We start from the raw sequence: 26,430 nt of genomic DNA on the forward strand, positions 1-26,430 counted from the left end.
ATAAGGAAGATAGATAAATATATATAATAATAACAACATATAAAGCATATATACGTATACAGGCTACAGCCTACACGCACGTCTCGTGAGCAAAGCGCCACACCAGACTATGTTTGCTTTCTTCCACCGGCTGCGGGTGAACTGCAGCAACTAGCCTACACTCCAAATCGATCTTTGGAGGCATTACAACAGTAATGACTATCATTGTCTACGTAGCGTCACTAGTGTAAACGAAAGACAGTGCCTGTAACCACATATGGGTCATTTATCCCGTTGTAGATTTCCACCATGCATGGTTTCACACTTAAAAGATGGGCAGGGCCGCAGGGCTAATCTGTATCTGATAAATTCAGCCCAGCACTTTGAATGACATAGCCTACTGTAGAGCTCCAGTGTCTGGAGCTCTGCAGTAAAAATAACACAAATTATAATCAGATTTGTCACCGAAAATTCTAAAATTGCTTACTGTCCACTGTGAAGTTAAAGGTAAAAATAGTTTAATTATCTTCTGTTTAGGCTACTTCAAGCATCCGCCATAACAAAAAAAAACAATTTAAATCATTTCATATACCATAAAACAATACCATTAAAACACACTAAAGTCTATGTTGAGGATCGCTATGCTACTTCTTGTAGGATTTCTTCACTTTACTTGATCTCAGACAATATTGTCAAATGAGACCCATGAAAGAACATGCATGGAAGCTAGCATCGGTATCTGTCCCATAAATCTGTAGGTATGTGTCGGTATGTGTCCCATTAAAAGTGTCGCGGTTGTGGATCTGTCTCGTCTGGCTTTCGCATCGCTATGGGCGTGGACTGTGTGCAGGTACATTATCGGTTTCAGCCAATCACCTTTAGCTAATTCCCCTCACACAAAAAATGGCCGCGTCTTTGACCAATAGCAACCCGTTATTGGTTGCGTTGGCGATTCGAGCCAATCAGAACCAGGCTGGGCGGGCGCGTGGTCGGGAATAGTCTCTGGCACAATTTCTAATTCTGCCCAGTTCGATCGGCAACGGGAGCGGATAGAGGAAAGCAGAGAGCCCGAAGGCAGCAGCCCCCACCACCGCCGGCCCAGGTTACCATCTAGCACCGGGAAACATACTAGAGAGCCACCGCCGGCACAAGGCAAGCCATTACCAACCAGTAAGCATGAGCAGCGAGGCCGACACGCAACAACCACCATCACCGCCGCCCGCTGCCGATGCGGAGCGCCCATCCAGCCCGGCAGCCGCAGCTTCCGCGGGGGATAAGAAGGTCATCGGTAAGATTGCTGCAACTAGCTAGATGGCTAGCGTTAATGCTAATGTGGGCTCCAGACAGCGCCGGTCGAAGCGATGCGGCTGTTAGCTCGTTGGCTAACATGAACTAGCCTGGCGTTAATCGTCGGGACGGTTATGCTAACTAACGTTAACATCTTCCCTGGTAACCTTGGTAACTCGCATGCGAGGCGGAATACAAAACGGACTGCCTCTATATAGTTGGCAAACCTGATATTATAACGTAGCTATATAAAGGATATATATGTCTTGATGATTTTTTCGGACCAAATTTTTCGCAATGGCGGCAGTCCACGGCAACGTTAAATTAATGTCTTCCGTACAAATGCCGTTGAACTTGATTTTACGTCGAGCCGGTTTGCCACATACATATTTCTTATTTGCCCGTAGGAAATAAGACTGCGGACGTTAGCACCGCATACACTTCTAGTTTTAGCGGTTGAATGCAGTGACCATGATATAGCTAGCCTAATGAATACAGTGTGTATTGGGATTAATTTCTGAAGACACCAGTGTGACTGCTCAATCTATTGTTTTATTTAGCCGGTTCATTGCGGGCCTTCCTTCCTTCAGACAACCACTGAGACACATGATGCCAACCGGCCGGCCGGCTTTTAACCGTCCCTACTGTCCATCAGTGTCAATGTTGATTACTATCGGTTACATCGTAATTAAAACAATTTAATGTAACTTTCATTTTAAATGGGTATACTCGACCCGCGTCGGTAGCCAGCGATCATTAAAAGCACATTTAATTATTTGTCGCGCGAGCCTTTCTCTCGACAAAGAAGACATATATATATATTTTTTTTAATGTCGTGATTTAAACTGAAAGTGGCACCGACACCTTCTCGGTTATTTTTTTTTTTTTTTTTGTCGAGCGAATGACTCGTGCGACTAAACGCATTACAACGTAGCCGTTAGCCTCCAGACATCTCTTTGTTCACGGGATTGTGTTTGGTTTAGAGTTTAAACGATTTTAGACAAATAAAAAACTGCAATAGAAGCAGCCAGAGCCCTCAGCTAAACGAACACGTTCACGTTATGTCGTCAGAATGGCAAACACGCGACTGTCAACAAATCGATTTTTTGTTTAACTTGAAATAGCTAACTAGCGTCAGCTATCATGGCTGACTAGACAGCAATGTTAGCCCGTTGGCTAGCGTACCGCACTAGCCTAGCTAGCTTGCCGTTTCTGTGGCTAACGGGGCACCCAAAATGTCCGCCGGGATATTCTTAAGGATTTCTTTTGTCCCTTCGTTGTATTGAAATCGAGCCCCGTGGTGGTTACTGGTCTACCCCGCAGTATCTGACGTTGGAATGTTGTTGGGTTCAAGTGTTGGTGTTTCACGTATTCATGTTTCCTCGCCTTGGCTCTAATCCAACCACATGGTAGAGACCCAGTTAGCCACTTGGCTATGCTAATAGGTTGGCTAAGGCTTCCGCCTCGCTAGCATCTTAGGGCGCGACAGCACCACGTGTAAACGCTCGTGTACTTAAGTAGTGCGGCGTAAAATGGGCCAGTAGGTCTCCGGGACTTAAATCCATCTACAAATGTATAACGTTACGTTGTTGACATACATTTATGTAGCTGTTGATGCCCTGAAATAGCCCCACATTATTGCTGCCTCTATCTCTGACCCAACTGAATTGGAGCTGACCAGCTTAATATTTGTTTACACACCATACAGGACACAGTGTAGTAATGAGTAGCTAATAATAATTCATTTGGATCATGCTTTGGCGCTTAGTGCAGCTGGTGGAGAAATCTCATGAGCATCAGTATCTATTAAAAGACGTGACAGTTGGAGCTTAAATATAACTTCAAAAATAATCTCTGGCCATAACTAGTTGTTTTTTTTACCATCTGTCCTACCATTAAGATTACATTTTCTGTTTCATTAAAGGGGGTGTTGTAAGTGTTGTTTTATTAAGTGTGAAGCTGTAACATACGTTTTTTTTGTCATTACAGCAACAAAAGTCTTGGGTACAGTGAAATGGTTTAATGTCAGGAATGGATACGGTTTCATCAACAGGTGAGTAAACCCCACACCCATCTCTGGCTCTTAAAGACACTAATATGATCCTTGAGTGTGTGAGTGAGAGAGAACATTCCCAATCCTATTATGGCTTTGATTTGCTTACAAAGCTGGCCAGACGATTTATCGGCCTGCTGCCATGCTCTTGTTATGCGCTGTAATGCTTCATTAATCCATACACTTGCTGGTTGAGTCCCAATCTGTCAGTAAATACAGTGTTGGGATCTGATGGTACTCCATACTACTCTATTACTGTGACTGACACCTTTATTTCCCCCCCTTTGCTAGGAACGATACAAAAGAGGATGTTTTTGTACACCAGGTAAACAACATGTCCATAGGAAGTTTGTACTTTAAACATTGACAGTTGTGTGTGAACTCTGTTATGAAATGTCATTTTTATTATTTACATTTTTTTAGACCGCCATAAAAAAGAACAACCCAAGGAAATACCTTCGCAGTGTTGGAGATGGAGAAACTGTGGAATTTGATGTGGTTGAAGGGGAGAAGGTAAGTCACAGAAGGGCCTTAAGAATAGAGGTGTCACTGTTCGATTTGACTTTTGATCTTAAGGTTGCACTTAAATTGTCCAAAAAAAAAGACAATTCAGAATTTTTGCTGGTGAATCTCAAGCTGTTGTAGTACGCATCAGCCATATGCAGTGTGCATGCTTCACATCAAACAGCAAGTGCTATTCAAGCTCTTTATTGCAATTTGACTTCAAATTAAGATCCCAATGTGATTACTGATCATCGTGTTTAAAGTTTCACCCCGATTTTGATAGACCTCACGACACCCCAAATTGAGACTGTGATGCTCAACTTGAGAAAAGTTGAAGTGGTGATTTAATCATGTACACACCAATAGGAAGTTTTACGGTTATTCAAATATCACAATGGGTGTCTAGTGAATTCGGATTAATAGGCTAATAATGTTGTTCATATCCTAAAAATGTTAATTGCGCAGGGAGCAGAGGCAGCCAATGTCACCGGCCCAGGAGGAGTTCCAGTCCAAGGCAGTAAGTATGCCGCTGATAGGAATCGCTACAGACGCTACCCCCGCAGGAGGGGCCCACCTCGCAGCGGAGAATATCCCGATAACTACCAGAGCGACGGTGAGGGCGAATCCGGCAGTGGCGGTCCAGAAGGTCGTGAAAGACGTGAAGGTCGTGACAAGAGCAGCCGTGAGGGTGCAGAGAGTGCCCCTGAGGGAGAGATGCAGCAACAACAGCGCAGGCCCACCTACCCCGGCAGACGACGCTACCCGCCATACTTTGTACGTAGACGCTATGGCCGCCGGCCCCCGTATACCAACGCACCACGGGGAGAGATGACTGAGGTACGCCACAGGGCTAACTCTCCTGAAGCAGGCACCTGGGGGCTGCCCACATCAAAGTTGGGCTCCCCCGTTCCAGTGAAGTCATACGCAACTCTCAACCCTCTCCTCTGACAACAATCACGTGGTTTGGGCAAATCTTGGTGTATCGGGGGTCCGGCCGATATACTGCAAATTGACCCCAGCTTTTTTGCCCCATTTTTTTGGGAGCAGCATGGTGTGCTGGCATTTGTAGGCTCACACCAAAACCCTACAATGAAAGGTTATGTTCAGTATGGCACAGCAAGACAAAACTGGTTATGATGGACAAACCTATGTCCATTCAAATCATAAGAATTTTGATTCCTTTAGAAGCTGATTGGAAAGACTCTGCCTACTGAACATAACGTAGGGAGCTCTCGTGCCAGTTGTTCTTTGACTCATCTGTTTGCTTTCAGGGAGGTGAAGGTGATGAGAATCAGGGAGGTCCAGACCAGGGCAACAAACCAATGAGGCAGAACTACTACAGAGGCTTCCGACCAAGGTTCATACCACGGTTTGCATGTTGGCTTCGTTGACGTAAGGCTGCAACAATCGGAGAACAGTATGAAAGCAATCTGACTTCTTATCTATACACCAATTTGACATTTGCCGGATAGTCAGTGATATTGAAACTGATTTTAAATTGCTCAATTCGTCCAGGGACGCTGTAGTCTCCTTTTATTGCAGCCTAAACTGGAATGGCAGCTACTTGTAAAACTGTTTTTGTGTTGTATGTGGTTCTTCTGTGGGCACTCTGTCAATAATCTCCAGTCTTTGAAATTGTAATTTGTTCCAGTGGATGACCCGTGTATAATTTGCATGACCATAAACCAGTTACTGAGTAAATACTTATATTGGGTCCTATGAAAAAAAAAATCTTGAGATAATAAGTTGAGCCGTGAAGCGATTGCAAAATTTGTAAAGAGCTTGTCTGTTTATATGCATGTCGCTTTGGCGGCAGTTACTCAATAGAGTACCAAAGTCTGATGTTAAAACCACGCCCCCTGGGTAATGAAGATATTATTCCCATTAAAAAAAAACCTAGACTTAAAATAATTATGTAATATAAAAACTCTTCCAAATATAACTCCTTTCAGGGAGGTCGCTCTGATGATATTTGGTTATATTTGATAGTTTATTTGGAAAAAAGTATAATTAATTCTGTGGTGGTACCTGGAAGTAGTGTTGGAAAACTATACTACCCGGCAGGATATCACCGTCTCCACTGAAGCATGTCATGTTCTATAAAACATAACTGAGATTCCATAAAGTTTGTGCAGTTTTAGTCTAGTTTTTTTGATGAAGGAACTGAGAACTGATAGACTCCTACAAAAAGAAGAGTCCAATGCAACGTGACATGGCGCTGTGTATGTGTGCAGGGCGACTGCTACATGTATAGTGGTATATGCAGTTGTTAGGTCATTCTTAATCCTGAGAATAAGTACATAAATAACTGTAGTGGCAGGGGAAGATGGCATACCCATTTCCTGTTCAGTTCATTTTCCCATACTATTGAACCGGAAACATGGAAGACACCTATACGTGTTTCCAACTCAAATCGGCTGTTGAGCCAATCGAACACATCTCTGGGAAAATTAACTGGAACAGGAAATGGTATGCCACCCCCTGAAAAACTGGAACTACAATTCCCACAGTCGATTGATAGGCAGACTTTTATTTTCTTTGGATAAATTGGTACTTTTACAGTGTCAGTTGAAGAGGCTATTCTTAAAAAAAATCTAAATCTCAGTTTTTTGAAAAAAATCTGGAAAATATCTTTTCAAGATTTGTGCTACGAGCTTGTAGATCTGCTATTTTTGAATAGCCCAAAGAAATCTTAAAATGAGACACAGATGCGTCCCCGGTCTTAATGGGTTAACCCATTTAGACCTGAGGTCGATTCTAAAAACATCTAAATCCAGTTTTCAGAAAATTTAAACAATGTATTCAAATAAATAACAAATGTATGTTGCTATATACTGTATACAGCAATCAACTACACCAAAATGGGGTTCCCAGATTTAAAAGAGTAGTTACATTTAGGTGTTCCAGGTCTAAATTACTTAATAAGCATAACAAAAAATAACCTTTCTTGCATGGTTTTAAAGTGGCATTTTTGTATAGGGAAGAAATCTTCATGAGCCAACAAGAGGAATGGTTTTGACATCAGGACTGTGGTACTCTATATACTGTATGCATATATACACTGTGTCCTAATCAAATGCAACATGAAGACCATGAAACAAAAAATATTGGGAGTCTTAAAGGACGACTTCACCGCTTTTCAACCTATCTTCATATAATTGGTCCTCACTAATACTCATGATAAAATGGTACCATTTTTTTCTACTCTGTCTGTGTCTCAGAGGAGGGCTGTGGACAGTTCAGAGTGCCGTCTACCAGTGACATCATCAATGGGGAATCCAAGCTAATAGAAACTGCAGGCTTTCTATTACTGGAAAGTTGCAATGCAGTGATGTTGCTAGGTTTTCAATGCAATGGGTCCTGGGATGCAAGGGTGGTCTTTTAGATGGGTCCCAGGGACATTTTATGGGTCCCACAAAAATGCACAGCGTTTAACTCGTGTTTCATCTTATATGGTTATATTCATGTAGAACATGTATCTGAAAGAAAAGTACACAATTCCAAATCCGACAACTAGTACTTGTAGTACTTGTAGTACTTGATTTTTTTTTTTACATTAACCACTTGAATCCTAGTATCCCTTTTCTGAGGAGAACTTTAGCCAAAAATAGCAGATCTACAAGCTCACACTTGTGAGCTTGTAGATCGGCTATTTTTGGAGTTATAGGTGTGTAAAGGGAAAAAAGAGCAGCAAAAGTTTATCTGAAACACAATTTTATACAATATAGAGGGGGTCCCTGCTTCATCTCTCTCTCAACTAGGGGGTCCTTGGCCTGAAAACACTGAAGACCCCTGCTCTACAGGGAATTATTTGATATCTGGCTGCACGGAAAGACACAAGAATCACAGCTGCCATTAATTAGTGCTGTTCAGTGTTGATTGCCTAGTGGTCAAATTGGGGTCAACGAGCCATCGTTAACTTGCTTTGAAGTTGGGCTGTAAGTTGCACAGCACTCTGACTCTCTCCCTCTAGCAGCAGCTCGCAATGCCCTGAGACAGAGAGAGAATACTTCTCCATACGGCGGTGTTTTACCGAGATTTTTCTTGTTTTCTGCACTATGCCTTGTAATCCGCGGACGGCTTTGAAATCCACGGATGGCCTTCAAATCCGCGGTAATTTCCGCTAAATTGTAGTGCGTCCCATGGACGCAACGAGGGTGCCGTGAATGCGTCCTTTTTCAATATGGTGCGTCAGAGACGCAGGACGCAGGCCTATGAGCATCTCTGCAATGCAATAATAGAAGCCATTGCTCTCATGTTAATAAAAATCTAAATAAAAAATGTGAAATCTTGTTGGAAAAAAAAATCATGTCTAACGATGATGTCACTGGTAGACGGGTTTCTGAACTGTCCACAGCCCTCCTATGAGACACAGACCAAGTAGAAAAAAATAGTACCATTTTATCATGAGTATTAGTGAGGACCAATTATATGAAGACAGGTTGAAAAGCGGTGAAGTCGTCCTTTAACTTTAGGTATTTAGTAGAAGCTCTTATCCAGCAGCTTGTGCAAATTTGATTATCATGTACCTCTGGCAGTGAGTCACACAGCTCAACTATGCTCCAGGTTGTCCTTGTAGATTAATTTGTGTGTGGATGGCATTTTAACTTTGTGGTAATTGCCAGTGATTGTGTTTTATGTCTATATGGGGAGAAAGTAGGCCCAAGGTGTGCTCACTGGAATGTTTTTGTCTTGTGACAAAAAAAGGCAGTAAGACTTTATATTAAGGTCGGGTCTATAATGTGTTATAACCACATTTATAATCCATTTATAAGCCATGACGCTTGTTATACATGTTTGTAATTATGGATAACAACTTATAACAAGGTTTATGAAGTACAACTTATATTATATATCATTTATAAGTGCTGGTCATTATGCATAAGCTCAGTGGAACAGCATTTCTACCAGGTAACACTTTACTTAAAGGTCGGGTCTATAATGCATTATAATCACATTTCTAGTGCATTATAATAACTCAAATGTTTATAATTATGCATAGCAAAGACACTTTATAACTAAGTTAAGGTAGTTATAATGTGCGATGACCAACACTTATAATACATAAGTTGTTATAAGTTGACATACATGGCTATAAACATTTATAATGAGTGTTATAATGCCTTATGAGCGCGACTATAATGTGGTATAGACCCAACCTTTAAAGCGTTACCAAAAAGTTTTTGAATGATTGTCACAACCCCATTCCTTTTGGTCTGTCGATCCAGCAGAGGTCCACCCCGTCCCAGACCGGTGCGGGACGGAGAGGAGGACAAAGAGAACCAGGGCGGCGAGGGTGGCCCGAACCAAGAGCGCCCCCAGCGCCGCTACCGCCGCAACTTCAACTACCGCCGCAGACGCCCACAGGCTGGCGGAAAGCCTGGCCAGGAGGGCAAGGAGGCCAAGACAGGAGGCGACCCATCCGTTGAGAAAACGTCCGCTCCCGAGGCCCAGCAGGGCGGGGCTGAGTAGGAAAGAACCCGCCCACCGGCACCCACCATCTCTTACCATCGTCCGGGTGAGTGCTCAGATATGTAGCCTGTTGGGTCCAAGTAATCACAGCTTCTCTTCATTTTATAGGTGGCTCATGTATTGTTGCTCTCTGATATCATCCTAGTTCAATTGAATTGGGCCTTGGGCTGTGAACCTTGTCAGCAGTTTAGACGTTAACATTGGCTTAACTCGTAACATGGGCGGCCATAGCTGAACGGGTAGACTGTCTGTATCGGGGAACCCTAAGGTGCCCGGTACACTCCCCAACGGTCTGTGTCGAAGTGTTGCTGAGCAAGAGATTTAAGCCCTAACTGCTCCCCGGATGCCACCCCCGTAGTGTTCGCTGCTCCTAAATGGCTAGGATGGGTTAAATGCAGAGGACAGATATTACGTGCAAATGTACAGTGTCAAAAAGAATATCCCAAAGGAGTGGGGTCAATTATGATCATTATGTAGCACTTTCGTGGACTTGACATCCACTGTAAATTCATAGCTAATGGCTGCCATTGGATGCTGACCGTACCATAAGAGAAGTAATTTGATTGGAACAACCATGGCTTTTATAATGGAGATTCTTTGGGCAAAGTGTCTGCTTAGGCTGCAATTTGCTTTCCCCCTATTGGCCATGATGGATAATCCAAAGCATGAGCTAATGCAATGGATTTGATAAAGCAAACTGTCTGGCAGCCTGCAGCCATCCAGCCATTGTTTCACCACCATACGTGCTGTTGGTGTTAGGCTTACTGTCAGCTATCGCATTTGACACTCTTTAAGATGCACTCAATTCAGTACAGTATGTCATGACTGTAATTCAACCCTGTAATTCATTGAGCTGATTGTGCTACATTTTATTCATAATTTTCTTTTTTCTTGTCTTCCAGTTTTTTTGTCAACAAGAAACATCAAAGATCTGAGCAATAAGAAACAGAATTGACTTGACGATCGTCACAAGCTTGCACCATGCATTTGACCAGATTACCACCGATTGCCTGCAGAATCTATGCAGACCTGTTTTTTTCCATTATTTTTATGTGACAGCTTACAAAAAGTTTTGGGGAAACAGCAGATGTTTTTCTAAATCGGTCCTAAGTTTTTACACCAAATGGTTTTTAAAGAAGAAAAATGAAATTTGATATCTGGTCAGTTTGACATTTTTAAATAACTTTTTATGTATTCAAACATTTTAACAAAATGCAAGCTCAAATAAAAGTCAAAGGAGAACTGTCCCGAGTGTTTGCTTTTATTTTGCTGTAATACAATGTACATATTTATAGAAATGTTGATTTGTTGTCCCAAAGAGGGCATGTCCGTTACAGTACTATCAACCCATTGTAAGGGGGGAAAATATATTCTGAGGAGTCTCTAATACTTTTATTTCCAGTAGATCACTAAAATGTGACCATTGCTATAATAGTATATTTAAAATGAGCCCATGGAGGTTGTCCATCTCGCAACTGAGAAACTCACAAGGTAGGCAATTTGTCCATTATTGAAATTGCACTTTTTTTTTTAAATGTTCAGATTATTTTGGCACCAGTACATTATTTTAAACATCTTGCAGACATATCAAACTTTAAATGAGACTACTGCCAATTTTAACCTCAATAATTCAATTGTGAGTTAAAATATGACTGATGGCGTGCGTACTCACGTCCTCGCAATTGGATTCATGTAAACAGTTGGCTATGTTTCCCTAATCAAGTACCTCAGTGTAAGGAGTTCAAGAGAGCATAGACTACTGGGTTTAGAAAACATGGCCTTAAACATTGGATATAACTAGACATACTCCATATGGGGACATTAAATACCATTTGGAGGGTAAACTCCTCCATTGTCATTATAGCTAATACAGATCAAATACAGTCATACCAATTTATCAAACAAACTATAGAACAAAGCTGTGCAAGTGGGAAATTCCAACCTATCACCATTATCAGACTATTTCAACAGTACAATCCTTTTGGTTGCATGTGTATCAACCAACATCCATGGGATTGACTTGATTGCACATGTATGTCAGCCATATTACTCAAACATTGGTTTCTTTGCGTAGACGCTTCATGCGTTGCACATTGTTTTCCATGGTAGTAGGGTTGGTGATCTCTGTGGCACAGCTGGCAGGGAACCAACCTCTCTCTCCATCACGCATTCTTTCTCCATGGCACCAGTCTTGGGGAGAGCAGATTAGGTAAGACATTATATTTTCAAAAGCTTTGCATATTTCAGAGGAATATACAGCATTCCTGCAAAGTGTGTAAAATGGGTGTGGTCAATTCCAGGTTTTGATATTTATTTTGATATAAAATGTGTGTGTGTACACACACACGATATGGCCTAGTAGTTGACAGTTTTATGGCCCAGCCAGCCACTCAAATGTATATATATTATTAAAATCATGCATATAGACCCCTTAACAGATGACGTCACACTGATAAGAACCAGTATGCGTGCAATGAAACCCATTCTGTCAGGTCTCGCTAGGACACACCTCACTAGCCAACACACAAGAGGGGTTTGGGGTGTGCTGAAACCAGCGCACCCCGAAACAACAGGTTGAGAATTGATTGCATGAAACAATCACCTGTGCATCCAGTCTCAATGTTGGTAAAGAAATAATTGGTCTATAAGGAGGCTTACCATCTTCTTTTTGTAGGACAATGACAACCTCAGCCATTTGCAGCCCCAAATCATCTGTCTCCTTGGGCATGTAGGCCTTGGTAGCCTCATATTGTGGTAGACCTTAAACACATTTGCACAATACCCTTTGATTTACGATGGTGTTAACACAATCCAAAAGAATCACACACAATGCACTGCTCAGTAGCGATTTACAATATTAGGCCTATATTGTAAATAGTAAATATTGATATTTGGGCTTTCAAAAGTTTTTTCTTGACATTCTTTAAATTGGCATGAAGGGAGAATGAATGCGTTTTACTAGGTTTCCTTACCTTCTTTACTAGCGTTGCCAGTCCGCTTGTGCTCTCTAAGAGCACTTACCCAACGGGCACGGTCAACCCTGGATAATTAACAGAAAACACTTAGATGTGAGCATAACCCCAGGAACAACTCTACATGACATTGGATAACACAAGTTATATCCCAAACAATGCTATGCAACATTAGCCCAGTCAATGTATGGTTTGACCCTGGGAAAATTGCAATAGCAATAATTCAAGATTTTATGTGATCCCTATAACATATTAAAAGTTTATTATAAATAATAAAGCATAACACAGAAGTGCTCTACCCAAACTGCACCACTCAGAAAAAAAGTAGGTTCCACTAAATCCATGAAGTTAAACGTTTAATATATGATGTAGGAGGGTTTCTCCTGGGTTGGACCATGTCTTTAGCTCAGATTGACTGATTACATGAAGTGTTTTAATTCTCTCAGTAGGGGGCACTAGACAACATCAAATTTGTTATAGTGGGTTGTGTATAATTTTATTATTGTTTTAAAAAGATAACATTCAGATGATCTATGTATGCCCAATGGCACTAAGTCTAAGAGCCTCACTACAATTACTATGCATGAATATAATACAGTATATCTGTGACATAATTCAAACCAAATGATGAATGAATGAAGAATCCAAAAACAGAAAATACTTGATGAATTAAACTCCGACACAACTCTCACAGTAGCCTATAATACCAGAGTCCTGTATTCAGGCATATCCTCAGTACTTACAAAACACCACATTTCTGCTCGAACTTTACTATTTAAAACACTTCCTGGATAAACAGTGTCACGCACGAACGATGAGTGTGCTGAACAAGTACACGCATGTTACCTCAGTTCATGTTGAACTCCATGTGCATGCCCAGGCACGCTCCACATTTGTGCATGAGACCATTTTCAAAAGCATTTTAAATAGTGTTGAACAGTGTTTTATAGAGGGTTAGTGTATTTTCACCGATCTTAACCTATTTTTTATCCTTGAATGTATCTTGTTTAATTATCTTATCCACTGTCCAGTACTTCTTAATATTATCTTGTGCGTATTGTATTTGTTGCACAGTCTTGTGGCCCATGTCACATCAACTTTTGGTTGCTGTAGCTGTAAGAGTAAAATAAACCCCTCTTGATCCTCCCAATTCTCTTGAAATAGTAAAGTTTGAGTGAGCATGTGTTGTTTTGGATGTATGGGAGGATATGACTTAATACTAGGACTCGTGGATACTATTTTCTTCAATTCATCATTCATTTTCTTAGTTTTAGGATTTTTCATTCACTGTAAAGGAATGTGACAAAATGTCCATGAATTGGGGTTGAAGTATTCCTGTAAGTAATACAGCAATACATTCAAACACTCCAATTGCTTTTCTGCAATCTGACACTAAATTCATAACACCTAGCTCTTCACAATGTCAGCCCACTGTGTGTGTGTGTGTGTGTGTGTGTGTGTGTGTGTATGTGTGTATGTGTGTATGTGTGTGTGTGTGTGTGTGTGTGTGTGTGTGTGTGTGTGTGTGTGTGTGTGTGTGTGTGTGTGTGTGTACCACTGCAGTACCTGGACTCAGCCACCAGGGAGATCTGTTCCGCTCTCCCATCACTGTTCTTGCTCATTAGCAGTCTAAGAGAGAGGGGATTGCTAGAGTTGCCCTTGGGTGGAGACGCCCCTCCTGCCCCTCCAGGCCCTCCCTCTGCATCCTCTGCAAACTCAACCTCCATGTTCTCCAGAGTGGCGTAATCCATCACCACAAAGCTCTCCTCACTGGACGGACAGACAGACAGACAGACAGACAGACAGGCAGACAGATACATTAAAGGAGTTTCTAAAGCCATTTTCCTCACATGACACAAATTATAACTTAGCCCTAATGCTGATTGGGGTCACCAGGTCTAAGTGAAAATTAACTAGCTAACTAGCAATCCAAGACCACCAAAAGTCACACTAACGCATTTTCTCTGTTTACAACAAGAACAGCAGAAATGATGATGCGGAAAATTAGTGACTCAAATCAGAGTGACACATTCTTGTTAAATTGTAGCAACTCAGGCTACAACTGCAGTTCAGTCAGAAAGTTTTCATATACCGTATACTGACTATAATCGATTCACATTAATTGAGCATCTGATAACAGTCTAAACCTACCACCAGTTACTGCACAAAGAGAGGTTAGTCATCAGGACAATATGAAAGCTTACTTTCGCTCTAATTCAAACCAAACATGCACCCACACCCACATGCACAAACACACACACAAGCTCCACTCTGCTGAGTTGACATGTTGAATGAGAGATTGAAGAATCTCAAGTATGCTCCATACAACTCCCCCTCTCCCACCTCCCTCTTTCCTCCCCACCTCCGGTTCACATGTTCCCTGACAGTCACCACCTGGCCCTGCTCAAGTCCCCGCACATAGGGACTTAGTGCGTTGTGAGTTTGTAGTGCGTTGTGAGTTTGTAGATTGTGTATTTTCACTACGTGATGCTATTATGGAAAGATTATATGCGTATATGCAGTCGAGGTGAAGCTGATAAGAACTATGTTTATTTGTGGAATCCAACAGCATCAAAAACAAGCTTGCTTCTCTTGAATGTCCAGTCCCCAAAAGCCCAAGAGGGCCTATGACCAAGAAACAATAGGTGTGGCATGGCCTTTTACATATAGCTTGAACAAAGGGTTGATTCAATGAAAGGCGGGCCTTCAGGGCAAGGTGTTTATGAGCCCTTTAACAAAAGGAACTCCTTCTAAATGATTACAGATAAATCAGTATTTGACAGTCCAATATTGCCATAACAATACACAACAAAGTATATCGGGTTTAAGTGTTTAAGATTGGATACAGAATTGAAGCAGCAGCTTTGTGCATTCCTGTTCCATGTATCAGTACAGAGTAGAGTGTCACTTGCCTCTTTTTCTTGGTGACAATGAGGACGTCGTTGAAGAGGAACAGGTAGTAGCTCCTGGTGCTGAAAGCCCTCCAGATACTGAGCTCTTCAGTGGATACAGCCAGCTCTCCACGCTTCCTCAGCCACCGTGATGAGGACACCAAAGGGAATGGCTAAGGGATATGAGTGTTTGCAATGAAGTCAAACTAATATTACATACAATACAATACCCCACTCCATGGGGCATACTAAAGTCATGTCCAGGGGGTACTTGTACATCAAGCTGCCTCATGCTATAGAAACAGATAGGCCCTAAGTATGGACCTCATGCCTCGGCAAGGCTTACTTACCCCACTCCATGACCTGGGTTATAATAATGTGGAAAGTATATAATGTATAGCAGATGCTGGAAAACCTCCACACTGTCAGCTATTAAGGATATAAGATACAACAAGATCAACTAACTCCAAAATACAGCAAATCTTCCTGTCCAAAGATGTACCTGGGACCCTTCTATTATAGTAACATTTAATTGAATCTCAGTTCAAACTAAACTTTGTTTGCATGAATCAATTAGTATTGAATAAACATCAATGCCTGGAAAATAACACAAAATAGGAAATGGTAAACAATGTTGTCAAAATATGTGAATATGTTACAGACAATACAGAATAAAACACGCAGTAGTACATCAGTTGTGATCCTTGAGGAAACATTTGCCAAGCAGTGATACGGTTTTCTTTTCTTCTAGAACTATAGGGAGTTAATTTTTGAGTGTCAGTTTCCTGTGCACCTGAAAAGGCTACGCTTGGCCACCAAACGTGGAGCGGTTTCATTCTACTAAGACTCATTTCATGATATAAAAATACTTTTGTGTATAGCCACATGTGACCATCTCTTACCTTGATTTTACCAAAGTCCATCTGCTTTTGAATGGTGTACATCTGCTCTGTCCTCTCCATTCGCCTCGCTCCATCGTTGCAGCTATTCACCAACTATTGAAGTAATAACAAAGAGGTTTGCTTGGAGAAAATACAGGGGATTCTAGGTATACAAATATCAATGTCCTGACTTTTAATTTTGGCTTGACATCAGTCATTGAGCGTGTTTGATCCAACTAATAGCAGAGGGTTGTGTTGCTTGTGTATGTATGCCTACCTTGCTAATGGCATGTAGCGCCCAGACTGCAGCAAAGTATTCAGCGGTCTTATCTGGTGTTTTCTGGCTGATAGTCTGTGAGGAGCAAATAAAAAGGGATGAGGCTTTCAATTTATTTCAACGTTTTATTCACTTGATGAAAAGAAATCCTTTCCCAGCCCAGGTGTCAACTTTAAAGAACTTCCATCTGAATTGACCAAACAAACTGAACTGTAGTGTCTACTGTTCATTAATGATTGGTCTGAACTAAGTTGGTGGCATTGAGACATTCTGGAGATCCAATGCAATTAGTCTTGCGTAACCAGAAAACTATTCCACAATCTCCGAATACTATATAGTCTGGAACTACACCTCCCGAAATCTGTTAAGGAAAATATCTACATTTTATTTTTGAATTTCCATTTCTAATAAGCAGCAAGCTATATATATGCTTCGATTTTTTTTTGATTATATTAGGACAAATGTGCACTTCCTTCTGTAAAGACGAAACGGAAGCGGGGAGGAGGCATCACATCCGTTTTATCCTCTGATCATTTTCAGAGCTTCCGTGCGCCAGACTGTATGACGGAAGCATTTGAAAATTGTTAACAGTCTGGCTCGCGAGACTACAATCCAATAGTACTGTACCTCTTCCTTAAGGACCTTCTCACTAGTGATGACAAAGCAGCTTATTTACATTGTAAGGAAGTGACAATAAACTCAAAAACTCTGAACTAGTTCACTTGAGACGGTGCGCCTCTGACGCGGTCCAAAACTATACTTTATACAAAACACCTACAGAGCCCCGTCGGTAGGTCAGTATCTCACCAATCAATAGTCTGATTAAACGTGGGTAGGTCAGTATTTCACCTACTTAGACCAATCAACAGTCTGATTAAGCATGATAATGTCCCATTCAGTGCATTGACAGCATCCGAAATGGGTGGAATAAAGTTGATACTGACATCCAGTAGCAGCGGTAGTCTGGTGACTCTCTGCATGGGAAGAATGAGGAATGATATCATGGGGAGGCCTCCACATTCACTGCTCCCTTCAATCTGCTTCAGAGCCTCCTTGAAGGCAGTGTTACTAGCCCTGAAGCAAGGAAAGAAGAAGGAAACAAACAAATACTAAGTATAACATAGATTGTTGCATTAAAAAACGCAATTATTGATTATCAAACAATAACACAAACGAGAGGGAACGTACAACAGCTTCTGTAGTGTCCTCTGCTGGAAAGTCTCGTTGGAGCAGTAGACGATGTAGGGTTCAAAGTGGTGGGCAGCATGGTTCTGCACAATGTCACTGATGTCCCGGATCAGCGGGTTCTCTTGGTGACGCCGCTCAAGGTCTTCGAAAAACCTGGAGGTACAGTAGGCAGGGAGAGAGAGATGATTCTCTTACTTCCCACAGAGAAGCTACCTGAGCTAGATTGGAGAACACAGTTGATACAAAAGGCACACTGCGGCAGATTTATGCGTGGGATGAGCCACTCAACCTTTTGAAGTTTGAAAATAAAGAGGACCATGCCACTAAAACCACAATAAACTGATCTATGCATCACGCATAAATATATACTACATATACTATATTTTTACTCGACCAGTCACTTCTCTCAACCATTCTTTTAAAAACCGGGGCAATTTACAGTGTAATTGTCACTATAAACAAGTTTAACAACTCCCCAAAGAACCAAACAGTAAAATGACACCCAGCTGACAATACAAATCAGGGCGTGATGATGACATGAACACACACACACACACACACACACACACACACACACACACACACACACACACACACACACACACACACACACACACACACACACACACACACACACACACACACACACACACACACACACACACACACACACACACACAGTCCTCCAAGACAATTTGCCTGCCAACTTCATTGATTGCGTCATTGCACAAATAAATGAATGTAGACACCAGATGTATGGATGGACACCTCTGCAATTGCTGGCACATGCCATTCAAAACAGCACAACAGCTAGTAATGTAGTCATGTTCTCAGGAGTATTATCATTTCAAAAGGTAGTGGATGCCATTAACAGCAACAAGGCAGTAGAACCAGTTTGGCTAGCATGTTTTAACACGTTCAGGGAGCCCACAAGACACCCCATACGGTGTGGTCTCTGAAACCTAGAAACCCATTCCCACTTCAGACCACTCTCTTCTCCCACAGCCACTAAAGGAATGAACAATATTCAAGCCAAAAAATAAGCCAAAATAAGATTATTTCTGCCCCACGCTGGCATGAGTATTGCCTTCCAATTTCATTTCCAACATTGGTTCCTAGTTGATAAAGTTGAAGTTGGCGAGTACAAAGAAACGAGTACTACTTTAGGAACGGTGTATTTTGCCATCTCTCTCTGTATCTCTATTGCTCATTCATACTAAAAGGAGTGTCAAGTGAGGTATCAGTGTGAACTACCTTTTACTAACATCGTGGATGACGGCAATGTTGGAGAAGAGATGGTGGTGTTCTGTGGCCGTCATGGTTCTCTTCAGAGCGTCACTGCTCTTGAAGTGATTCACCAGGATGTGCAGACTGTGCAGGTACGAATGTTCTGATGTGATGATCTCAAAGATGGACTGATGAACATAAAAAACCCAACTTACATGACAGGATCAGTACGTTTCAGTTTAAAGCGACACTATCATGCTGTTTGTGTATGACATTACATTTGTGATGTTTATATAGTGTAGAGAAACAACAGTATTTCTGATATAACCTTTACTGACAGAAAGTCCCACTTCACGTCTATTTTGTTCCTACAGTTCCCAAAATGCAAGCGGGCAAGCATCGGCCTGGCACACCCATAAGATCTGTGGCCACTATTACATCAACCTGATTTTGATAAGTCACGATGATCACTATTTTCTTCTCATAAACACAGCGAACAAGGACAATGTCATAGCAACCAAGGGTAGCAGCTAAAACCATGTAAGGGTTGTATATTTCACATTAACTGATTTTACATTAGCCCTACAACAAATATATAGAGATAACATAAATAGAGTGTACTGTCCCTTTAACTCCTATGGACTGCTGTTGCACCAAATCTGAACTCCCCCCTTTCAAAATCATTGATGCTTGAAAGACAGCATTGGTTAATAAACATTAGACCTATGATCCAGCTTTTGACACAAATGGTTAGACAAGCACAAACTGTAGGGGAGGGACTGAGGTTGATTACACTGGCAGGGTGCGGTTGTATTCAGGCTTGTAGAGAGCATAGAAAGTGGACCTTTGATATTTACACAGGAACTCCCGTCAGATTGCTTTTAAAGACATTTCAGATTGTCTTTCCCAGCACACACACACCCCCCCCCCACACACACACACACACACACACACACACACACACACACACTTACCTCTTGTCTCTTCCTTTCCTCTGGTGTGATCAGTTGTGCTATGTCCTTTACCTATGCAAAACGTAAGATTACAAACCAAATTACAAACCAAAGGTCCACCTATCACATTCTGGTCATTGTTTGGTCATCATCCAATACAAATAAGGCAAATTGATTGCTACCAGATGTGTACTATCTGAACATGTCAAAGCACTTGTGTCAATGGTCTTTCTTAATTCACATGATATATCAAAATGAAGTAAATTCTGCTACAGCTACAGTAATATGTCAGTAAAGACAAAAATGTTACAAAAACTATGCATGGTTTATTTTACAATTGATGTTTTCTCCGTTACTCATCTAAGTTTAAGTATATGTCCTTTTGTTCAGTTCATCACCAAATTCATTTCACCATTTCATATTTAGAAAGAGTCGTGGATGCTCTTATCCAGAGTTTGACTATACAATCATCTTGGTAGAGTTACTTAAAGGATGACTTCACCCATTTTCAACATCTTCATATAATTGGTCCTCACTAATGCTAATGATAATATGGTACCATCTTTGTATACTCGGTCTGTGTCTCATAGGAGGCCTGTGTGGACACTTCAGAAACCCGCCTACCAGTGACGATGATTCAAAGTGAATCATCGTTAGTTTGGGGTTTTTTTCAAACAAGATTTCCCTTTTTCAAACGACCAGATATCCGGCGCTGCACTGTGGCGATGGGTGCCTGTAACTCATTAAAGGTCAGCAGAGGCTGCATTTTATGCGCAGACTGAGACAGTATAATGTGGAAAAAGTTTAATGGTACTCTTCCATCGATCTTTCGTGGAGAGTGCATTGACTTTCTGTTTTGTTTCCTGGTATGACTCATTATCATTGGTTAATAAGAACAAACTCCATAAAATCATAAATGTATACAGCAAGATAGCTGGGGTATGACTTGAGAGTATGGCAGCAATGTACTGTATGAGACCCGGGTGCTTAGGAAGGGGAAAGCTATTGCTAGGGATAGAACGCACCCGTTATACAGTCAATACCACCTTTTACCATCAGGACGACGGTACACAGTGCCAATGTTGCAGGGTAGCGCTTCAAGATCATTTGTCCCTACAAGTATAGGACTCCTGAACAAACAGGCCCCATCTCAGTTCTGTGCATAAAATGTAATGTGATGCCTCTTGAATCATGACTGGTAGCCTTTTCTAGTTCTCACTCTGTAAGAGAGGAGCTGTGTAGCACTGTCAATGTAGTGTGTGATCTGTCTATGTATTGTGTATTTCTGTTGTGTTTTGTGATGTTTGTATCCTGATGGCTGCTTGGCACAAAATACATTTCCACGAGGACAATAAAGTATCTATCTATCTTTTTTTATTTCGTTTTTTTCGAACGCAAGAACAATGTCACTGGTAGGCGGGTTTCTGAACTGTCCAGAGCCCTCCTCTGAGACACAGAGTTAGTAGACAAAAATGGTACCATATTATCATGAGCATTAGTGAGGACCAATTATATCAAGATAGGTTGAACATGGCTGAAGTCATCTTTTAACTTCCATGTCTCACATTCTTAAAACACAACATGATGTATAAGAATAACAACGCTGTCACTCCACTTGTACCTGTGGAAGCTGGCTCCAGGTCAGCTGGGCTGGCCTGTAGCTCTTTACCACAATGCCCTGGTCCTCCTCAGGAGGTTGATCTATCACTACAAAGTCTTCTAGCAGCTCGTCTTGGTTTTGCAGCCCTCGCTCACGGATCTCCTGGTAGAGACGTGGTGTAGCTGAGACACATTGACATAGACAAACATCAATACATGTGATTGATTTATACATACGGTAGATACATTACAACCCTCATTGTTGATCAATACATCTATACACATTTACATCTTCAGCTGACTTTGGGTACAAACAAGAGTTTTGTGAAAATGTGTTGCAATTTGACACACAAAAGCATGTGTGTCACTGGGAGTTTTCCCCCTTAAAATCTGTTTCTGTTTAGTTTTTGGATTCACACAGGGTACAGAATGATACAGGACTCATACCAGAGCCATTTGTTTTGCTACAGGGCATATGAGTGATTCTGTTATTCTTATAATGTGAGGCTCTTTCAAAGCTAGTTTCTTAAAAAGGTGAGAGAGAGGTCACATATGGGCATGTTGCTAGCATAACCAATGTCAGGACAGAAGCATTGTGAATTTTGTCAGGATCCTTACATGGGTCACATGTGTTGGAAATTAAAGCGTGGGAGATCAGATTATTTGAAACAGAGTCAGCTGCTGAGATTCATTTGGGTTTAAAAGTATGGCTCTCATTGAAGCATTATCATTATATCCATGTGGTCTAGTAGTGAAAGATGCTGTGCACTATAACTGAAAAGTCAACAAGTGTAAGCCGATAATGTGTACATGTGTCCATAACATCCATGCCCTTCTGAAGTAGTAACCTGTTTAATGTTGCTCTGAAAACTAATCATCATGTGATTGTAAATCAGTAGTGACTTAGACAAGCCGTTAAACAAGCGTGTGTCACACTTGACATAAAGTTTACTTGTAAATATACAAGACGACAATACATCAGAATGCAGGATGCAGTAATGGGACATTAAACCTGCTGAGAGAATTCAGTGAATGATTTCCTGCTATGTCCTCTGATGCTTCCCTCCAGGCATAATTCCTAAGACTCGCAACAGGGACTCTATGACATCCAGAAATATCATTCATAAGTCACACTCCGTTCAGGCTCCATCTGAATGTTTTCATCACTGACAGACGAAATGGAGATAATTGAACATAATGCCATTGATACAGTTCAGGAAGTGGAGGAGGTCTCCTCTCACACAATCCTTTTAAAAAAAAGGATTGTGTGATTTTTTTTTTATAGGGATAATGTTTTGTGTTGGACATCTAATTGTGGAATTAATGTTAAATAGGGAAGTGGAAGTAATGACTCATAGAGAATATATAGCCTACCGTCTTTGAAGGATCCCCCATGTCTTTGGTTCCTCTTTCTGCCTAGGGTACGCTGGAAAGAAGACAGGAGCACAGCATGAGGAGAACTGTTAGGAATGTATAGGCCTCTGACAAGACAGATACTCTGTCATTGTATGATCCCTATCTCTCCCTCAGTCAACTTCTCTCCACCACAATCTCTGTGTATCTCTGTCCCACGTTTTGGTCTTTTTGTGCACTTAGTCAATTGGTTTTGCTTAAAGTGGTCATTGCATGTTTTACTGTACAAGATAGATATACTGTATAAGTGTCTGACTTGATAAACTCTCTCTCTTTCAAATCATTTTCACATTTAACAGTTCTGGCATCGGCGTTTGAGATAGGAATCCATCTTGGAAAAATACCATTGTCACTGTTACCAAAGAATAATTTGGCTATGGTCAGCACCATGACTCAGAAGATATGTGAGAGACAAACATCACACAGCTTGTGTGATGTGGGTTTTCATTTGAAGAGCATAACTAGCTTCTGTCCATAACTCCCCATAACATACATATACCCGCTTAACATATACATGGCTGAAAACAAGCACAGTTACCAACATTCTCTTGTGGAAACAAATAACGCAAATCGATAGGACTTACCATAGATACAAAAAAATGCAAATCAATACGACTTACCATAGATACAACGTTAAGAGATACATAAAAATCCATTGCTTGAATACAGCTTTTTGGGATAAAAGTTATACATCCATTATATGATATAGTAGCGTCCATCCACCGCTAAGTTGAACCTCAAAACAATAGTATGTCTGAATGCCACACTGCCTGGTTGCACATTGTGATTCTGAAGGAATGCAGAAATGAAGAGTCTATGTGTGTGCTGCATTGTCCATTTGCGGGATGAATGCGAGGTCCTGTTGTCCTCTGTCATAGTATATGTACTCTCACTCATGACTCTATTTGAGCGTTCCCTTCACCACGTTCAACAAAAAAACATTATTTCCCTTAAAATACTAAATAGGTACATTTCCAGTGTCTGATGGACTCCCTTTTCAATTATTTTTCCATGTGCTGTACCTACCACCTTACTGATGATAGGTTCTTGGTTTACCTACAGTATGATCCTAGATTACTATTTCTATGCATTTGCTGTATTACCTCGTGTTGACCTTGCGCTTGTGTTTAAATTAACTCCTTTCCTGTTTCCATAGTGGATCTTGCATCAGGAAAATTCCTGTGAATGTATTCTACTTGGGGAATTAACTGATTTAGACTCTTAATCTGAAAGTACTCAACTGCCGGGCGGGCAGTGTTGGAGTTTATATACATAGTGAGCAATGTTGTAGGTAAAGCATAAATAAAATATTGCATATTTCTTTTATTCATAGTTTTTCAGGCTACCATCATAAGTAATATAACGCATTACTTGGCACATGAAAGTAATATTGTAATGTAACACTACTTTTATTTGAAAGTAGCAAGTAATATAATGTAACATATTACATTTTTATAGTGACTTCCCAGCACTCCCTTCCCTCCTACCTTACGTCCGGGGCTGCGTGCTGGTCCAGGGCTTACCGCCCTGCCCTCTCTGACAGGCTTGAGCTGAGTTCTCTCACCCCCCCCTTGCCCCCTCGCCACCATAGCCTCTATGTTGAGGCTGGTCACAGCGGCCCTGTAGGACTTGTTCCTGCGGTTCCTCCTCAAGGCAAAGCCGTCCCCATCGCTGTCATAATCCTCCCAGGACACGTCGGGCCCCTGGGTCGAGTGACGGTTCCTGGGTCTGCTACCGGAGCCGCTGCAAGAGTCCTCCAGTCCAGCTATAGGGAAGTTCACCACCGTGGTGTGGTGCCTGGGCCTGGGTCTGCTCGCCGCCGCCAGGCTCTTGGGGATGAGCTGCTGCGTGCCCAGCTTCAGCGCCGCAGGGCTTTTGGTGCTCAGGACCACCTGTGTGGGTGCTGCTAACACCTCGCCCTCCACGTCTTGCTGGGCCAGTGAGGTATCCGTTTGGGACACAGGGGAATCTTCTGGCGGGCTGCAGTGATTGTCCGTTACGGTTATCTGGACTTCAGAGTAGAAGCGGCGCTCCAGGATGAGAGGCTCCTGGTCGCCCGGGGAACCGTCTGACTGTGCGTGGGACATGGTGCTGCCGCCCACCTGTCTCCTCTGCCTGATCCACTCAGCTCCTTAGCATCTGTAGAATGGGGGGAGGGGTTAAAAATTAGTACAGTTCACATTTATTACTTTCTCTTTGTAAGCATCTTCTGATCACTCTTAGTACCCTATGACGACTATAGCATAGCATCTGTGAGCATTGATTGACTTTGAGAATCAAGAATCAAGAGGGTTTATTTGTACAAGGACAAGCAGTGAAATGTTAGGGTGACATGTTCCGTAAAACTGTGCCAACAATAATATCAATACACTGAACACACGCAAGACAACAATAGAGCTAATACTGGACTGCAGTAAAAATATACAGAACAAGAAATACATGACACGGTAAGATTTTTTAAAAGTTATAATAATTTGGGCAGGACACACATTCTACCCTTCTGTAAGGAAAACCCTTAGCAGCAATGGGGGATGTGCAAGGGGGAGGATTAGTATCAGATTTGTATTTAGTAAGTAATCTCTTGATATGTCAGTGCACTTATTTATATACGGTATAGAGAAATGACAGAGGGTATATTCATGTGTACATAAAGTACACTTGTTATCTCTGTACCTTTAGTAGCAGTTTCTACAAATGAGCAAAAATACATGAAAGAAGAGAAGAGTCTGGCATTCAACAGTGTACATGGACACTCATAAGTGTCTGAATTTTTTATTATTTGGGATATCTAGTGATCCTGTTTCCAACGCAGTGAGTCCAACCAGTCAGTCGTGTTCGTTCCCAAACGCTTATAGCCCTCCATACTTAACATGGCAATCAACCCGTGACTCACCATTCACTCCTACACAGTACGTGTACCCACTCACACACACACACACACACACACACACACACACACACACACACACACACACACAAGAGAGAGAGAGAGAGACCTGCTGTTCCAGTCCTAACCTGTGCTCTGTACACAATCAATCCAAACTCATTTACATTCCATCCTACACCTACACGTCTAACTTTAAACTATTATGCATGGCATCGAAAGTGGGCGACAACGACAAGACGGACAAGTAAGCTTGTTATTGTCATATAAATGACAACTATGCTTTACAATTCACAAGCTCCCTCCCATATACATGTGACATACAGTACTATACTTACACCACAGCGCACCTTTAACTAATACTGACATAGTATTCATTTCAAGTAAATAGTTATTCAAGTTCCTTCATACCTGGTCAGATTTCTGCCACAGCTGCAGCAGCGCTCCTAAAAGTCTTTCAACAATGTGTCTGAGATTGAAGACGGATTAGGAAAGGAAAGGAAAAATGTCTGCCTTGCATTCCCATGGTTCACAACAACGAAGTGACACCCTTTTTTTCTTTTCTTTTTTGACATGTTCATAGTGTACATATAACAGTGGACTGTCCTACCTGTCTGTCCACGACGCTGTTCCAGGAAAAACGCTTGTTGAAACGCCAGGTCAGTGAGGTTATTGTCCTGATAAATGGTTGTTGTTATATTCTTAGAGGGACTTGTTCACTCCGCCGTGTCATATTATTCTCTAACTCATTCACTTCCTCCTCACTCTGCAGGCAGGGCCCCCTAATCTCTGTGCTACGTCACTACAGGTGAGGAGAGACCATCAACAAGTCAAATGTAGCCCACCCCAG

General features: G+C 41.6%; 2 protein-coding genes across 6 annotated transcripts; one reads left to right on the forward strand and one right to left on the reverse strand.

The window, feature by feature from the left end:
* The first annotated feature begins 1,008 nt into the window (after positions 1-1,008).
* Positions 1,009-10,542, forward strand: ybx1 (Y box binding protein 1). 4 transcript variants are annotated; one of them, XM_084070274.1, is made up of 8 exons: positions 1,009-1,267; positions 3,256-3,319; positions 3,611-3,644; positions 3,743-3,832; positions 4,289-4,660; positions 5,095-5,180; positions 9,052-9,341; positions 10,198-10,542. In XM_084070274.1, the coding sequence occupies exons 1-7, from the start codon at positions 1,156-1,158 to the stop codon at positions 9,293-9,295; spliced, it is 1,002 nt and encodes a 333-aa protein (XP_083926400.1). In that variant the 5' UTR covers positions 1,009-1,155; the 3' UTR covers positions 9,296-9,341; positions 10,198-10,542. The 4 variants fall into 4 exon arrangements, with proteins under 4 accessions (XP_083926400.1, XP_083926401.1, XP_083926402.1 ...); XM_084070275.1 differs by having other exon boundaries at positions 9,055-9,341; XM_084070276.1 differs by having other exon boundaries at positions 4,289-4,597.
* Positions 10,543-26,330, reverse strand: arhgef16 (Rho guanine nucleotide exchange factor (GEF) 16). Of its 2 annotated transcripts, none has more exons than XM_084070272.1 (15): positions 26,191-26,330; positions 24,184-24,835; positions 22,658-22,709; positions 21,306-21,466; positions 19,706-19,756; positions 18,759-18,919; positions 17,505-17,657; positions 17,261-17,390; positions 16,317-16,391; positions 16,061-16,153; positions 15,180-15,331; positions 13,834-14,037; positions 12,268-12,335; positions 11,954-12,055; positions 10,543-11,485 (listed from the first exon to the last, which is right to left on the reverse strand). In XM_084070272.1, the coding sequence occupies exons 2-15, from the start codon at positions 24,781-24,783 to the stop codon at positions 11,346-11,348; spliced, it is 2,142 nt and encodes a 713-aa protein (XP_083926398.1). In that variant the 5' UTR covers positions 24,784-24,835; positions 26,191-26,330; the 3' UTR covers positions 10,543-11,345. The 2 variants fall into 2 exon arrangements, with proteins under 2 accessions (XP_083926398.1, XP_083926399.1); XM_084070273.1 differs by lacking the exon at positions 26,191-26,330 and adding an exon at positions 25,992-26,184.
* Between the last annotated feature and the right edge of the window lie 100 nt (positions 26,331-26,430).

The sequence above is a fragment of the Gymnoscopelus microlampas genome, assembly GCF_963454915.1.
Source record: "Gymnoscopelus microlampas genome assembly, chromosome: 10".
In the NCBI taxonomy this organism is placed as follows: domain Eukaryota; kingdom Metazoa; phylum Chordata; class Actinopteri; order Myctophiformes; family Myctophidae; genus Gymnoscopelus; species Gymnoscopelus microlampas.